Raw genomic sequence first — 17,470 nt, forward strand, 5'->3', positions numbered from 1 at the left:
GGTGAGGCTGCATCTGAAGTATTGGCTTTGAAGGTGGTGCAGAGGAGGTTACCAGGTTGATTCCAGAGATTAGCCTATGAGGAGAGGTCGAGTCTTCTGGGACAGTACTCACTGGAATTTAGAAGAATGAGAGGGGATCAACATTATGAAAGGCATGATTCAGGCAGAAGTAGGAAAGCTGTTTCCATTGGTGGAGGAGATCAGAACTGGGGACATAGCCTCAAGATTCGGGATAGTAGATTTGGGACAGAGATGAGGAGGAACTACTTTTTCCAGAGGGTGGTGAAACTGTGAAATTCACTTCCCATTGAAGCAGTGGAGGCTACCTCAGTAAGACAAGACTGGACAAGATAGGAGAACTAAGGAATATGGGAGGAAAAGGCAGGTAGAGTGGAGATGAGCCTATAATCAGATCAGCCAGGATTTCATTGAATGGCAGAGCAGGCTTGAAGGGCCTACTGCTCCTATTTCTTATGTTCTCATGAACATGGCGAAAGGATTCACCAAGACATTGCAACTATGGAAAAGTGGTATCAGGGCAAATAAAATCCATCAGTGCTGGTCAACTACTGTTGGAACACTGACACAAGAGGCATCAGGTGCCGTGTACAAACAAAAATCAGCGGCAAAACAATTTTTAGGTCAATTGAACTAACACAATGTGTCACCATCATTATGCAATCATAATAATATTCAATGAAATGTTTGTCCAACTTCTGAAATTAACTTTGTGTTTGGCATGAAGTTGTCTATCCTAAATCCCAATTTTTTTCATGAAACAACCCTTTTGAAAAAATGTGTTGCCTAGTGTAATTGATGAAACCTGTTCAATGGCCACTATTAAATTGAAAAGAGTGTTACACAAAATATTTGTGAAGATTCTCTCTACATGTCATATCCAAATCAATTGGAAGCAGGCCTAGTTGTAGGTGAACACTTCATTTGGAATTCCTTTCATTGCATGCGATAACAGATATTACCTTTGCAATCAATGAATTAGATTTTCACTTGCATTTCTGGTGACCCAGACCCTGAGAAGTTAGATCAATGTAGCTGCTGTTGGGAGGCTGGTCATAATCCCTATTAAGTGCTGACAATATCAATTGATGCACTGCAGTTTCATGTTTTCTTCCCAAAAAATACTCATGAGAGGATAGGCTTCCAATTCAGCAATTCGAAGGAATCCTCCAAAATTATGGTCTGTCACGCAATCAATCATGTTGATTATGCTACTTTTATTACAAAGTTAGTTTTGATATACCTCCAATAAATCTTCTTGTGGGGCATTGGGAGGTGTACCAATGTCTGTAATGGGCTGAGCAGAAGACTGGCAATTTTCATCAATTGCCACAAAAAAAAGAGAAGCCAAAGAACAGCCAAAAGGAAAAACTAAAATAATTTTTTTTTACAATAATCAATCACATTTCTCTTTACATTTCTGTAAGTGTTCACATCCTTCAGTTCATCTAGCATTGCCTGACAATAATGACATCAAAGATGTGGAATCCAATTTTCTAACCTGACACCACAAGATAGACAGAGTCAAACACACCCATTCACTTGAGCTGTCCAACACCAGTAGCTTCAGTCTCACCCATCTAAAAGTATATCAACATGTAAGCCCTTGCTGCCTTTCCAGCTGGTTCAAGACTTGGCTCATCTGGCTACAAACCCAATCAACAAACTGGACGTTGTTGCGATAGAAGATTCTTACTTCCTTTTCTTCATCTTCTAATTTTTTCTTTTTACTCTCAGGCATCAAATCATCCAGCCAACTCAGCTCCCGTTTGCTAAAGATGAAATCCATCAGCTTTCGAATAAACACGAGTGCCAAAACCTGTAACAGGTGCAAACTACAAGCAGTCATCGAGAAAACAGAAAAAAATTACGTTTCGGCTGGAAAAATGAACGTGGAACTGGAAATAACCTGTTATCTTTGAAATTCAATCAATATTCACAATACATTATCTTTCTCAATAATTCTTGTGTACACTAAATAGACATTTGTAAATATTTTGTTTATGAGAGGTATCATTGAAATGGATCCCTCATGTCGATGTTTTTTACCTACATTAGGACTTTATCTTTCCATGCCTTGCCTATTTAAATGAATGTCAATGCATCCTGAACATCATATTGTCTCTGATTCTATTATCTCCACTGGCAGCATGTTACTGATATCAATCACTCTTCATTAAAATAAAATCTCCTTCCTCTCATCTTAAACCTGCGCCCTCTTATTTTTGAATCCTACCATGGGAAAAAGATTTTGACTATTCCTATCTATGATTGTGAATCTTACATACTTCCATCTGGTCATCCTTTAGCCTCTTGCTTCAGAGTAAACCAGCCTATTTCTTTTCTTCCCATAACTAAAATTATCCAATCCCAGTAACATCCTGATGAATCTATTTTGTATTGTTTTCACATGATTACATCCATCCAGCTATAGATAATAATGTTTTGCTAAATTGCAATATAATGTCACAACTCTTTTAATCTATGCCCTATCAGTGGTTCTCAATCTTTTTTTCCCCTTCCCACTCACATAACACAGCATGCCATAGGTGCTCTATGTTTAGTCAGGGATTACTTAAGGTGGTCCATGAGTGGGGGAAAAAAGGTTGAGAACCAATGTCGTAGCCTATGAAGGCAAACAAGCTATAAGCTTTATTTGCCACTCTGTTAATCAATGTTGCTACCTTAAGAGCACTATAGGCTTCTATCCTTAGAACTCCATTTATAATACATTAGTGTTTAACCATTCACTTAAAATGTTCTACCCCTAATGGATGTCCAACAATGTATAACCACACACTTTTCAAATTTACATTCTATCTGCCAATGCTCAGCCCAACTTTCCATCTGGTCTATCTATATCCTACTGCAGCCATAGACAATCTTCATCCCATTACACATTAATTCCCACATCATCTGCAAATTGCCCAAACAAATCTCCTAAATTCACATCTAAGTTGTTAATATACAACATAAACACCAATCCCAACAGTACAGGAGAAGTCACAGACTTTCAAGCATCCTTCTTGCATGACTCTACCTTCTATCACCAAGCCAGTTTTGGATCCATTGGCTCACCTTGTGTATTTCTGGACTAGTCTACCAAAGTGGGACTAGTCAAATGACTTAATAAAATTCATATAGACATCTACTACCCTGCCTTCATCAATTTCCTTTGTTACTCCCTCAAAAAATTCAAATCAAATTCATGTAATAGGATTTCCCTGACAAAAGGCTATGTTATTCCTAATCATTCCCTGCCTTTCCAAACATACAGATTTGTGTCTTCTCCAATTATTTCCCCACCACTGACAGAATGTTCAGTAGCCTCAGTTACCTGACATCCCTGCCCTTTTAAAATAAAGAAACAATAATTGGCTATCCCAGTCTTGTACTTTGCTCTTATTAAGATGCAAAAATGGACACAATGGTCATTTGCATTCAATTTTAAAGCGAGTCCCTATTTACAAATGATTTAATTACTAAAATAATGTGTTATCGTCACGATCCTCAGTTCTTACCATCATAGGAAAGACAATGGCAGCCCGCGAAGCTTTTATTACCCAGAGAATGATCAAACAAGATGCCTGGATCACAGTAAAGAGATGTACTTTCCGTAGGGGTACATGCCGTAGATAGATAAAGTCTGGTTGATGCTTTGTAGGCATTGCAAAGAGCTTCAACCGATCAAACAGCTGTTAAAAAAAAAACTTATGATAACACTTTGATTACAATTTAATGCAATATTCAAAGCTTGCCCAAGTTGTTTGTCCATCTGAAATACATAACTGCACTGATAACTTCATAGAATATGAAAGATCAAATTTAACTGTACAGCATTTGCACTCACAAAAGTGCTTAAATATATAATGTCAATTCTGTCAGATACAGCAGGACAGATTTGAAAAAATGCATTGATAAGTCAGGAAGCAAATGAGGAATCTGTGCTTTTGGCAGCAGATTGAGGGACATGTGTAGATGACAGCTGTACATGGAATGGCATTGATACTTGTCAAAGAATGTGGCTCCTGGAATTGCACAAGGATATTCCCAGTTCACAGAAGTACAGAGTTCTTCTCTTGCAGCAATATTAGCAGCTTGACTTGAACGGGGCTGAATTCTAGTACCACAGTACAATGCTCAGCCATTTCTACACCCATGTGTTTAGTAATGAAGAGTCATTTCTACCAACATGTACTTTTACATTAGTAACATAATGGCACACACACCCAGACCTTCAGGCATTTTCTCATTGGTTATTATTACAATGACATGAGGCAGCTATTGCATTAGCACTAAGTAATGACCCAATGGTTTCCTGGCCCCTAAAATAATGGTTGCAGTAATAATTAGTTAAAAACAATAGCTATAGCAGTTCTTGCTAGGATAGTTCAATGTTCAAATGTATCATCAGTCTACAGACATGCCATCATATACAACCCTGAGATTCTTTTACCTATGGACCAGGCAGTATTTGTACTTATGAGTCGTGCAATAAACTGAACTCAAGAAAAGATACATATGCAAAAGAGAGAAATGTAAACACAAAAGGAACGTAAACAAACACAGGAAAAAATATTCGCTAATAAAAAATATGCAAAGTAAAAGTCCTTATACGATAAGTCTGTTGTTTAAGAGTCTGATGGGTGAGGGGTAGAAACTATTCCTGAACCTGAAGGTACAAGATCTGTGCCACCTGCACCTCTTTCCTGATGGTAACAATGAGAACAGAACATGCTCTGAGTGGTGTGGATCCTTGATTGCTTCAGCTCTCCAATGGCAGTGTTCCATAGATTTTTCTCGATGATGGAGAGAGATTTGCCTGTGATATACTGGGCTATCTTTTGCAGAACTTTCTGCTCAGAGGTATTGGTGCCCTCATACCAAGCTGTGATGCAGCCCATCAGCACACTTTCTACTACACATCTGTAGAAGTTTGCCAAAGTTTCCAACGACATACTGAACCTCTGCAAACCCCCTAATGAAGTAAAGGTGCTGACATGTTTTCTTCACAATGTCATTCATCTGTTAGGTCCAGGAAAGGTCCATCAAGATGGTGACTCCCAGAAATGTAAATTTGCTCACCCTCTACACCTCTGATTCCCCAATGTTCACTGGATCGTACATCTCTGATTTTCCATTCCTAAAGTCTGCAATCAGCTCCTTGGTTCTGGTGGGCATTGAGTGAGAGGTTATTGTTGGTGTACCAATCAGCCAAGTTTTCAATCTTCTTTGTGTGGTCCCTCAAATTTACAGTCAATTCTGTATGGAACCTAAGCAATAATTTATCCAAATTCACTCACTATGAAACTAACATTCTTTCATGACTTGGCTGTTTTCCAAAGGGGAAATTCATTAAATTATTGATTTTGATAACAAAGTAGCTGACGCCTCCTTAATGCAGCTGTCCACTACTAATTGTGGAGTTTGACAGATATTCCACAGCAAAAGTGGTAGAAAAGTTGAATTCAAAAATGTTCATGTTAACCATAAAACAGCTGTATTTCCAGAACTGCCACACTTCCAGGTATCTATCCTATTGTCTAATAAAATTGTTGACTTGTTTCATATGTTCACCCTATTTCCATACACTTTATGTCAAATAGAAGACAAAAGATAGAATGGGATGTTCAACAGAATAGCCAGAGATGCTATTAAAGCAATTTTGATTTTATTACCAATCATTACAGATGGGAGAGAAGTTCAACTTCATTAATACATTGGTTCAGCCATAAAGAAATAAATGGCAGCATTTAAGTTGTATTCATCTTGATGCTTACAAAGTATGCGCAGGCTAAGAAAAATATACAAGCTAAGCAGCTAATACACATTTTGTCTGGGTGCTGAGTGACTGGAGAAGTGTTCACATATTCCAATCGCACTAAAGATCCATCATTTCACTGAGATAATTTTGGTAGAAAATCTGCTGAATGCTGCGTAAACAAGCTTTCAATATCATTTAAATGGTTCACACAAAATGAAAGTTCTCCATGAAGGAGGTGTTCACTTAAGTAATTAGCCCCCAGGTCTTCATTCAGCATCACTGCACATAGATCATTGATTTTTGGAAAAAGTACTGTCAACGAGTAAGTATTATCTGAAAGTCCCACAATAGGAAGAGATTTTCTAAATATTATGAAGAATCAGAATGGCTTGTTCCTAGCCCTTTATAGCACAACATACATGTTCAATGATTATGTGGAAAGATGAGAATCTGGAATAGGAAAAAGCATTAGATGACCAATGCACAATAATCCACGTTACTGTCAGATTTATTGTGTTCAAGTTCTTTTTTTTTAATATTTTATTTATGGTTTTTCCAAACTCCGACAATTCCATCAATTCACAGTATCACATTCATTCAGTATATTTACATTTCTTCGACTGAGTCAGATTTTATTCCCCCAACCCCAAAATAACAAAAATAACATTAACCACTTAAATAAATAAACCTAATTTGCATGAAAAAGCAAAAACGCTTATTTAACATTTAAAAAAAACAAAATGCCACTGACCAAGGACAAATAACAAATTAAAAAACAAAAATACATTAACAACAGGGTCTGTCAGACCACAGTACCCATCCTCCAGGTCTCTTACATTCATCTCGACTGAGTCTGATTGGAATGGATCCCCCCCCCCCCCCACCTCCCAGAAGAGGAAAGATGGGAGAGGGGAGGCAGCAAAGCACAGGGGACCGCACTATATCCTTGCACCTACGTTACAAAGGTATGGTTGCCAGATTTTAAGAAGAATTTCATAATTTTTCCTTAGATTATAAGTAACTTTCTCTCAGCAAACACAGCTCTGCATTTCTATATTCCAACACACAATGCCCAGATGAGAGTCTGACTTAGTTACCGCTATGCACTTCCTGGCCACCGCCAGAGCAATCAACACATATAACCATATAACCATTTACGGAGCGGAAACATGTTGTCCTTTCGAGTCCGCACCGGTTCACTGATTTTGTGCGCCCTCTTCAGGCATTGGTGATTTTAAATGTAGTGTATCTTTGAGAATTTTAACATCTATCCATAGGTTCTCTGTACTTTGGATGTGAAATCTCATATTAAAATATTCAAAAACATTGGCTGTGTGGCATATATGTTCAAGTTCTTGAGAATAAATATCACCAACAACCTATCCTTGTAAACCATACTGAAGTTACAACCAAAAAAAGCACATTATATACACTCTACTCTCACCGAAATCTGAGGAAATTCAGCATGTCCCTGAGGTTTCTGACCAGCATTTAGAAAAGCACCATAGAAAGAATCCTGTCCAGAAGCATTGCAGCTTGGTACAGGAACTGCTCGCTCAAAGACCACAAGAAAACAGAGAATTGTCAATGCAGTTCAGACCACCCACCATCCATGGTCCATACCTCCCGCAGTCTTGGGAAGGCTGCTAACATATTAAAGAACCCATCCTAAGTTGATTGTACTCTCTTCTCCCACCCACCCCCCCACCTCAACTTTCTATCAGATAGAAGATACAGCTGCTTGAAAACAAGAGCTTCCAGAGTCAAAAATTCTTTCCTGTTGTCATTAAACGGATCTCACGCTGGCAAAAGATGATATGCTGCGCTGTTTTTGGATTGTGCTGTTCACTTTGTACTGAGCTATTTGATTTATTGTAACACTACTCCTCAGACTACTGTCTTATTTATTATTGCTTAACCTGCTCTTTGAGTTGACATGCCTGGATAGCAGGCAAAACAAAGCTTTTTAGTGCATCTTGGTACACATGACAATGGACAACTCAATAACAATGGGAAACAATAATAGTTTCACCCAATGTTTCTAACTAAAAGCCTTGAATTAATAATACAAATTCAGTTACACTGCTGTTAGAAAATCAAGTTAATCTTGGTAGCCATAGTGGATAATACTGTCAGGTCCCCATCATTATGTCCTATTAGAATATAGAAAACTACAACACAGTACAGGACCTTCCACTCACAATGTTGTGCCAACCAATGTAAACTAATTATTGTTATCAGTTTCTACAAGATTCAGGAACAGTTTTTCTTTCCAACAATACCTGGCAATGTGAAGAGATGCTGGGTGAGGAGCCAGTACACCAGGTAGGATGAAGGACTGATATAAAAGGAATACAGCAGCTTAGTGCTCAGGCAGACCTGAAAGAGTGAGGGCCTAGCAAGCAGAGCCGAAAGCCATACAACAGTTTTGTATTCCAACAGGTCTGAAAGGCTGAGGTCGCGCAAGTGGAGCTGAAAGCACAGAATATAGAAATCTACAGCGGAATAAAGGCCCTTCACCCACAATATTGTGCTGACCCAATAACCTACTCTAACAACTGCCTGGAATTTCCCTACTGCATAACCCTTCATTTTTCTCAGTTCCATTCCCCTAATAGTTTCTTAAAAGATCTTATTGTTCCATCACCACTCTTGGCAGCGCACTCTCTGCATCCATGACTCTCTGTGTTGGAAATCTAATCTCTTACATCCCCTGTACTTACTCCCAAGCATCTTAAAATTATGCCCCTCGTTAACCATTTCAGCCCTGGGTAAAAGCTTCTGGCCATCCACAAGATCAATGTCTCTCATCATCTTATACACCTTTACCAGATCACCCCTCATCCTCCTTCACTCCAAGGAGAAAAGACCTCATTCACTCACCCTATTCTTGTAAGGCATGCTCTCCAAAACAGGCAGCAACCTTGCAAATCTCCTCTGCACCCTCTGTCCTTAGTGAGGTGACCAGAACTGAACACAGTATTCCAAGTGGGGCCTAACCAAGGTCTTGTATAGCTGCAATATTATCTCACAGCTCTTTAACTCAATCCCATGGTTGATGAAGACCAACACCATATACCTTCCTAACAAAACTATCAACCTGTGCAGTAGGTCTTGGAGTTTGCTGATCAGTTATGAGGAAATGCCAAACTGTAGTCAATAAAGAGCATTCGGATGTATGCATCTTTGTTGCCCAAGTGCTCCAGGGCTTTGTGTACAGCCAGTAAGATGGCATTAAGTAGATCTGGTAAGCAAATTGGAATGGATCCATTTCACTGCTCAGACAGGAGCTGATAAGGTTCAACACCAGCCACTCAAAACACTTCATCACTGTGGATATGAGTGTCACTGGTTGGTAGTCTTTTAGACAAGTTACTGTGGGGCACCAGTACAATATAGGCCTGTTTGAAACAAGTGAATACCATGCCCTCCCAGAGTGAGATGTTGAAAATATCTGTGAATACATTGGTAAGTTGGTCAGTACAGGTTTCTAGTACTCAGCAAACAGATAGACCAGACCAGACCAGATGCTTTCCTGAAGGCAGCCAGCATCATCCTGAGATACTGACAGCCTGGTTCCCAAGCAAATGTGAAAGTATGAGAGCCACGGAAGCATAACTGAAAGCAATATGGCAGCTTGGTGATGAAGCAAACTCGAAAGAATGAAGGCAGCATGTGAAAGGAATATAGCTGCTTGGTGCTCATGGACACAGGAAGAGCAAGGGGCAGTGCAAAAGAACCTGAAAATATGAAGCCTGTGGAGACAGTTGAAAGGAATACTGCAGACGTGCTGTAGCGGACTTCAATTGAGAGCGCAGCACAGTTGAACACTACTGCTTCATGCTCAGGCTCACGTGAAGGATGAGGGCAGCGCAGGCGAATCAGAAAGTTGTGCCACAGCTGATGCTCAAACAGTCGCGAAAAGGGTGAGCATAACATAAGTAAACCTGAAAGGAATACGGCAGCGTGGTGCTTATCAGTGCGTGAAAGAGTGAGAGCACTGCAAGTGAATCTGTATGTTTGAGTGCCATAGAGATAGAGCTGAGAGAGACTGCCGCTTGATGCTCAGACATGAAAGGGTGAGGACCGCGCCATCTGCACTGATGAGATAAGGACCGCGCTCCTGCCTTTGAGACCTTGCTCCTCCCCACACCCCTCCCCCCTTATCTTTTTGTTTGGTTGCCAACTGACATTTTTCCATTCTTGATGAAGAACTCAAGCACAGAACGTCAGTTATGTATCTTTATCTTTGCTACATAAAGGACACTGTTTGACCTGCTGAGTTTCTCCAGCGTTATTTTTACTGAAAAGCAATACGGTAGCATTGTGCTTAAGCAAACCTAAAAAGATGAGGCAACGCAAGCAAACCTCAAAGGGTGAAGACTCTGCAAGCAGACTGCAAATGATTGAGGGCAGCTCATTTTGATGCTCAAGTGCACATTACAGGGTGAAAGCAGAGCAAGCGAACTTGAAAAGATTATGATTGCTTGATGCTCATCCGCACACAAAGAGCTAAGGGCAGCGTGGGTGATCCTGAAAGTATGAGGGCCTAAGCAAGCGGAGATGAAAGGTATACTGCAGACATGCTCAAGTGGTCCTGAAAGGGCAAGGGCTAAGCAGGCAGGCCCGAAATGGAGAGGGCCACACCAGTGCACCCGAAAGGGTCAAGACAACCTTGTGCTCAATCCAAACCTACAAGTTTGAGGCTGGTGGAAGCAACCTGAAAGGGCGAAGGAGTGCAAGCCCCCCTGGACATGTGAGGGTCAGAGAAGCGACAAGGCAGCTTAATGCACCAGCGGGTGTTAGGGGGTGAGGCCCACACTTTTTGAGGCATATGGCAGTCTTGTGCTCAAGCTGTCATGAAAAGGTGAAAGCAGAGCTGAAAGAAGTACAGCAGCTTGGTGCTCAGTTGGACCTGAAAGGGTGAGGGCAGCGCAAATGGACCTCAAAAGAGTTGAGTTAAACACAAAAATCTACAACTGCTGCGATTGTAGCTTACACAAAAATGCTGGAGAAACTCAGCAAGTCATGCAGTTCTTTAAAAAGATAAAGGTACATCACCAATATTTTGTGCCTGAGACAGCACCGAATAGCCTGAGATTGTCTGAGCTCAGAACCTAAGCAGGGTCAGGACTGGTCAGTACTTGGAGGGGAGACTACCTCGGAACACCAGGTGCTGTGAGGGGCGCTGGACAAAGAGGCTTTACGGTAGACAAAAGTTAAAGAATTTCATGTATGTTATATTCTAAATGCAGTACAGGTATTATGCAACAATAATGGAACTACCTTTCATCAAGGTATCAGTTAAAAGCAGACAGGCACCCATATAAAAAGGTGTGGGGGGGGGGGGAAGAGCGCAGGGCACAAGAGGCTAAAAAAAAGCTGAAAAGTGATGGGGGAGCGATATCTCTTTGAATAGAGAGGGTGGAGGGATCAGGGGAATATGGAAAGTAGGAAAGGTGAAGCAGTGGAAGTGGTAGGTAAGAGGGAAGTCAGAGAGGATTTGGGGAAGATGAGAGGATCTGAGGGTGAGGGGTGCAAAGAAAGAGGGAGCTCAAAGGAGTGGATGAGGAGGTGAGTAGGGAGAGGAGTGAAGGGTAGAGAAGGGTAAAGTGGAAAATGAGGCGTTGGGATCCAGGAGACAGCCTTGCAGAAGCTGAGGTTGGTGTGGAAACTGGTGATGGATTTGGTGTGGATGCCAGAATGATGTTGGTGGGGACAGAGGCATCAGGATCTATGGAATATTGGCAGTTCGGGATCAGCACCTGAGGCTCCAGCGGCTCTGGTACTTGGGGTGGCCGGGACTGGGGTTAGCGGCAGAGGCATCAAGGGCTTTGCCCTTCAGGCTGCTGGAGTGGAAACCCATGAAAAAGGTTGTCGGAAGCTCCATAGAGTGGGCACCCGGGGCCAGGGTTAGTGGCGGAGCCAAATAGTTGAGGGCAGCTCCAGTGCAATAGAGCAGCTTACTCCTCAGGCGGACGCAAAAGGGTGAGGGCAGGCACAAGTGATCTGAAAGGAATATGACTGCTTGGTGAATGTGCTCACGTGAAGGGTTGAGGTTAGAGGGAGCGAACATGCAAAAGTAAGGGCCACAAAAGCAGACCTGAAATGGTGAGGGCGGTGCAATGTAAAGTGAATGGAATAGACTGCTTGGTTCCCAACAATAAAATCACTAAGTTTTGAACTTCTGTGGCTAACATAATGACTGAAATTGATAAGGTCTCATGTCCTAGTTACTGCACATGCAGGATATATCTCACCATCCTCTCTAACCCCATCCTTACTAGGCCAATTTGTCAATTTTAAAACTGACCCAACTTTATCCTCTGCCAAATCATTCCCCAACGAAAACGAGACGCCCTGCAAGGGTAACTTTGGAATTACTCCTACTACAACAGGTCCTTTGACTAATTCTGAATTCAGCACAACCTTGTGAAGCGATATTGACTCTACTCACCTCCAACAAAGTTGTCTCCCCTGTGTCAGTCCTTTGATCCACAGTTAAAACACTTTCCAACAACAATGACTGAGCAGCCGCAGTACCTCTAAGAATTTTAACTGGAACCTGTGGTTCTCCCTCCTTTATTGAGACAAAGCCCTGACACAAAAGACTTGAAAACATCCATGACCTCCTTACCTGGTTTGGCACCTCTGCTCTCCTTAAATTCCACTGTTTGAATACTTCTTTCTTTCTTCTTTGGCTTGGCTTCGTGGACGAAGATTTATGGAGGGGGTAAATGTCCACGTCAGCTGCAGGCTCGTTTGTGGCTGACAAGTCCGATGCGGGACAGGCAGACACAGTTGCAGCGGTTGCAGGGGAAAATTGGTTGGTTGGGGTTGGGTGTTGGGTTTTTCCTCCTTTGCCTTTTGTCAGTGAGGTGGGCTCTGCGGTCTTCTTCAAAGGAGGTTGCTGCCCGCCAAACTGTGAGGCGCCAAGATGCACGGTTTGAGGCGATATCAGCCCACTGGCGGTGGTCAATGTGGCAGGCACCAAGAGATTTCTTTAGGCAGTCCTTGTACCTCTTCTTTGGTGCACCTCTGTCACGGTGGCCAGTGGAGAGCTCGCCATATAACACGATCTTGGGAAGGCGATGGTCCTCCATTCTGGAGACGTGACCCACCCAGCGCAGCTGGATCTTCAGCAGCGTGGACTCGATGCTGTCGACCTCTGCCATCTCGAGTACTTCGACGTTAGGGATGAAAGCGCTCCAATGAATGTTGAGGATGGAGCGGAGACAACGCTGGTGGAAGCGTTCTAGGAACCGTAGGTGATGCCGGTAGAGGACCCATGATTCGGAGCCGAACAGGAGTGTGGGTATGACAACGGCTCTGTATACGCTTATCTTTGAATACATGCTTCTGCTAAAACCTGTTTTTCTCTTTTCTTTTTCAAGTCTCGACAATTTGCAATCATATGACCAGTTTTCTTACAAAAATGACATACAAATGCAGAAGTTCTGCCTTTTCCTACCTTTCCTTCATCTTTTCTTTTAACATTTTCTCTAGACATTTTCTCTTGTCTATGGATAGACAATGTGTGGAACAAGCGGCCAGGTGGTTTACAGAAAAAATGGAGTTTATTGGTCTGGGATATGTTTTGTAGCCACTTAACTGAGAACCCTAAAATTAGAATAGCACTACATAATACTTACATGGTGGTTATCCCGGGTGGTTTGACGTCTATATTGCAACCTCTCAATATCTGCTTGAACAAACCATTCAAAGGCCACGTGTGTGAGGAATGGAATACATGGATGTGGAGTGCAGAAAAGTCGTTTACAAAAGGCCTGCTGCATCACTTGATGAGCTGTGTAACTTCTTGCTCAAGGCAAGAAAATAAAGACTGTAAAAAATCATTCAAAAAATGCGGTACCTCTTGTGCAATGGATGGCACGTTAGATTACTTATTGTGGGTCACTGATGACGAAACTGAAACTGCCTCATCAGATATAGACTGGGACCCATATGATAACTGTTTAAACTGAGGGAGTATGGATGTGTTGACCCCATCTTTGCCTCAGACGACGATAGTGAGAGTGATTTTGAAGTGTTCTATATGTGTTGTTGCTTTTAATAAAAATCTCAATGAAAATCTGTTACAGTCAGTCTGTTTTTTTGGTTTTGCAAGGGTTGACTTATAAGCCGAATCTGGTTTTCATGGGTTGGCGTACAGCGTACAGCGAATCTGGTTTTTCATGGGTCGACTAGTGCACCAAATCAGCATGGATTGGATTTTGAGCCGAACTTAAGGACTCAAAAATATATCCGGCATACAAGTCGACCCCCCCTTTTTTGAGCATTTTTTTGGGTTTCATGACTCCACTTATACGCTGAAATATGCGATAATTTCAATACTGTGTTCAAAGCTTTTCATAAACGCTTTGAATTCAAGTCATCAACATCTTGGCAGAGAAGAGGAGTCTGTAACAGCTATCTCATCTTGTCTTGTCATGCCTGGGTGAAAATTACTTTGTTCACCCAGATTTCTAATACCTGCCGGGTGCAGGTGGTATTCAGTTGAATAATTCAGGTTTAAATACTTTTTGATTGGGATATTGCTGAGACCTGCCACCACTAAAAGCCCAAGTTGTTCACTTTTTCATCCCAAATCATCTCCAAAAATTTGTGGGTAAGTTCTGATCAGATCTTTATCTAAGATTTAATGACCAACCATGATTGTAGAGCTTCGTTTTAATTATCAATTAACCAGTCACTATACATTTGCTTCTCTGCTTAATTTAACACAATTAAATATTGAATATATTAAATCATTTTGAATAGCTAAAAGGCCCAGCTGTAACATAACAGGATATTTACAATCCATTTTTTCTGTAAAAAAGTGAATGCATATTATAAATTACTAAATCAAAACTGACAATCTCAATGCAGAAAATAAACAATGTAATTAAAATTGCAGAAAAAAATACAATTTTTACTTTTTTTTCATTATTAACAATAGCACCTGAGAAGAAGCAAGGTATTTGCCACATCCATTCTGGGACAGATTTTGAAGCCAGTGCTTATGTTGTGCACTTTTTAAACTTTCTATCTGGAATAACTCTTCATCACTAACACATCTTTACAGATCAGATTTTCTTTTTCAAAAAATTAGAAATGCATAAAAACAAGGAATCTTACCTGAATTCCTCTTAGAGAAGATGCACCCATATATAGGAATACCCCATACAATACTGGCATTGGTATAAACTAAAACAAAAGAGAAAATATGTTACCTTGCCTTAATTTTAGTCTACTGTCATTTGTATTAATAGTTATTACACAAGGCCCAAGCATTTAATGTACATTAGTAATTTGAATCACATTCTCCATGCTGAAAGGAAATGAAACAAAGTGAAATGTTCATTGTTCACTGTTGATATTCATCTAATAGTCACTCCCAGTGAAAAGGGAGTAACTATTAGATGAATATTCTCCTGACTGTCAACTCAGTATCTAATCTCCATTCATTGGGCTTGTCTGGACTGAAGCCAAGAGCAGAAATATCATCATGGAGCTGAGGTTTATGACTTTAGTAGTTCTTCATTTGATTAAACAAAAGTATCTTAAAATCAGAAATAGGTCATGGAACTCAGCTGATGAGATTAATATTTTCTGTAATTACTCAGAATTATTTTGTTCTCACCCTACTTTATAATTAGAAATGTGGGTGGAGGCTACAGAATTGCAAACTAGGGGCACAGGCCCAACTTAAATAATGCACGTACATATGTGTGACTGTGAAGGCACACAATTGGGTTTTAGGCCAGTTGGAAAAGAACTCCAAAATTTTATCACTAGTAAAACTCCATTTTCACTTTGAGCTTTATGTGTTAGTCTTCACTTATACTTGATACATTATATATCAAAAGAGCTACAAGTTATAAAATACAAGATAATCGGAATAGCAGTAGGCCAATCAGCTCCTGAAGCTTGTCCTACCAGTTAATATGATCAAGGCTGATAACCTCATCTCCTGTTCAATGCTGGTTACCCATAGATCTCAATTCCACAAGCGTTTTAAAAAAAAGTCTATTACACCTGTAGTGGCAGTATTCACAACCAGACAAATCAAGCAGGGGTTGGCAAAAGCTCCCTATTCATGATCATCTATTCTGCATGACCCAAAAGCAATTTCACTTCATGCGTTTTTTCAATATTTTATTTTAAAAGACTCAAGCAAATATATGCAAACAATACAAGACATTTTCTTATCATACAGTATAATATCCACATACCATATACTCATACACATACACACATAGAAAAATAGGTGGAGTAGGCCATTTGCCCCTTCAAGCCTACACCACCATTCAATATGATCATGGCTGATCAGTACCCGGTTCCTGCCTTCTCCCCATACCCCTGATCCCCTTAGCCATAAGGGCCAAATCTAACCTACTCTTAAATATTGACAAAGAACCGGCCTCAACTACTTCCTGTGGCAAAGTATTCCATAGATCCACCATCCACTGAGAGAAGAAATTTTTCCTCATTTCAGTCCTAAAAAACCTCCCCCTTATCTTTAAACTGTGACCCCTGATTCTGGTTTTTCCCAGCATTGGAAACATGTGTCTAGTGTCTACCTGTGTTTAGTCTGTCTAAACCCTATAAGAATTTTATATGTTTCTATAAGATCCCCCCTCAATCTTTTAAATTCCAGAGAATACAAGCCTAGTCTATCCAACCTTTCTTCATATCCAAGTCCATCCATCCCTGGTATCATGGAACCTTCTCTGCACCCCCTCCATAGCAAGGATGTCCTTCCTCAGATAAGGAGACCAAAACTGCACGCAGTACTCCAGATGTGTACAACTGTAGCAGGATCTCTGTACTCAAATCCTTCTGCTATGAATGCCAACATAGCACTCGACTTTCTCATCGCCTGCTGCACCTGCATGCCCAATTTCAATGACTGATGCACAGCAACATCTAAGTCTCTCTGCATCTCCCCTTTTCCTAAACAGATACCATTTAGATAATAATCCTCTTTCCTGTTCTTATTTCCAAAGTGGATAATCTCACATCTATCCACATTATATTGCATCTGCCACATCTTGGCCCACTCACCTAACTTGTCCAAATCTCTGTACTCTCCTAGCATCTTCAACACAGCCAACTCCGCTACCCAACTTCGCGTTGTCTGCAAATTTTAAGATATTGCTATTGGATATTGCTATCTATTCTCACATCTATTTCATTGATATATATATATTGTAAATAACTGTGACCCCAGCACGGACCCCTATGGTACTCCACTAGTCACTGGCTGCCATTCTGAAAATAACCCATTTATACCTACTCTTTGATTCCAGTCCGTCAACCAATTTTCTATCCACCTTCATATCATACCTCCTATACCATGCTTTTTAAGTTTGTACACTAGTCTTCTGTGTAGAACCTCATCAAATGCCTTACTAAAGTCCAGATGTACCACATCTACTGATTCCTCCCCATCCACTCTACTGGTAACAGCCTCAAAAATCTCCATCCAATGATACCACTACTCTACAAATGTACTGCAATTGCATCTTTAATAAATGATTCTAGCACTTTCCCTATGACCAATGTCAGGCTAACTGGTCTGTAGTTTCCTGGTTTCTCTCTCCCTCCCTTTGAAAAGAGTGAGGTTATTTTGCCCACCCTCCAATCCTCTGGAACTAATCCAGTATCTAAGGAGGTTTGAAAAAT

The 17,470-nt window shown here is 40.8% G+C and overlaps 1 protein-coding gene across 1 annotated transcript in view; it reads right to left on the reverse strand.

The window, feature by feature from the left end:
* Positions 1 to 17,470, reverse strand: part of slc4a10a (solute carrier family 4 member 10a) — a 155,040-nt gene that overhangs the window by 15,192 nt on the left and 122,378 nt on the right. Inside the window, exons 19-21 of the mRNA XM_069935401.1 lie at positions 14,921 to 14,989; positions 3,540 to 3,713; positions 1,715 to 1,837 (exon numbers count right to left, since the gene is read on the reverse strand). Of these exons, the coding sequence (XP_069791502.1) occupies positions 1,715 to 1,837; positions 3,540 to 3,713; positions 14,921 to 14,989 (366 nt within the window). The remainder of the gene's footprint in view (positions 1 to 1,714; positions 1,838 to 3,539; positions 3,714 to 14,920; positions 14,990 to 17,470) is intronic.

The sequence above is a fragment of the Narcine bancroftii genome, chromosome 4 (assembly GCF_036971445.1).
Source record: "Narcine bancroftii isolate sNarBan1 chromosome 4, sNarBan1.hap1, whole genome shotgun sequence".
In the NCBI taxonomy this organism is placed as follows: Eukaryota; Metazoa; Chordata; class Chondrichthyes; order Torpediniformes; family Narcinidae; genus Narcine; species Narcine bancroftii.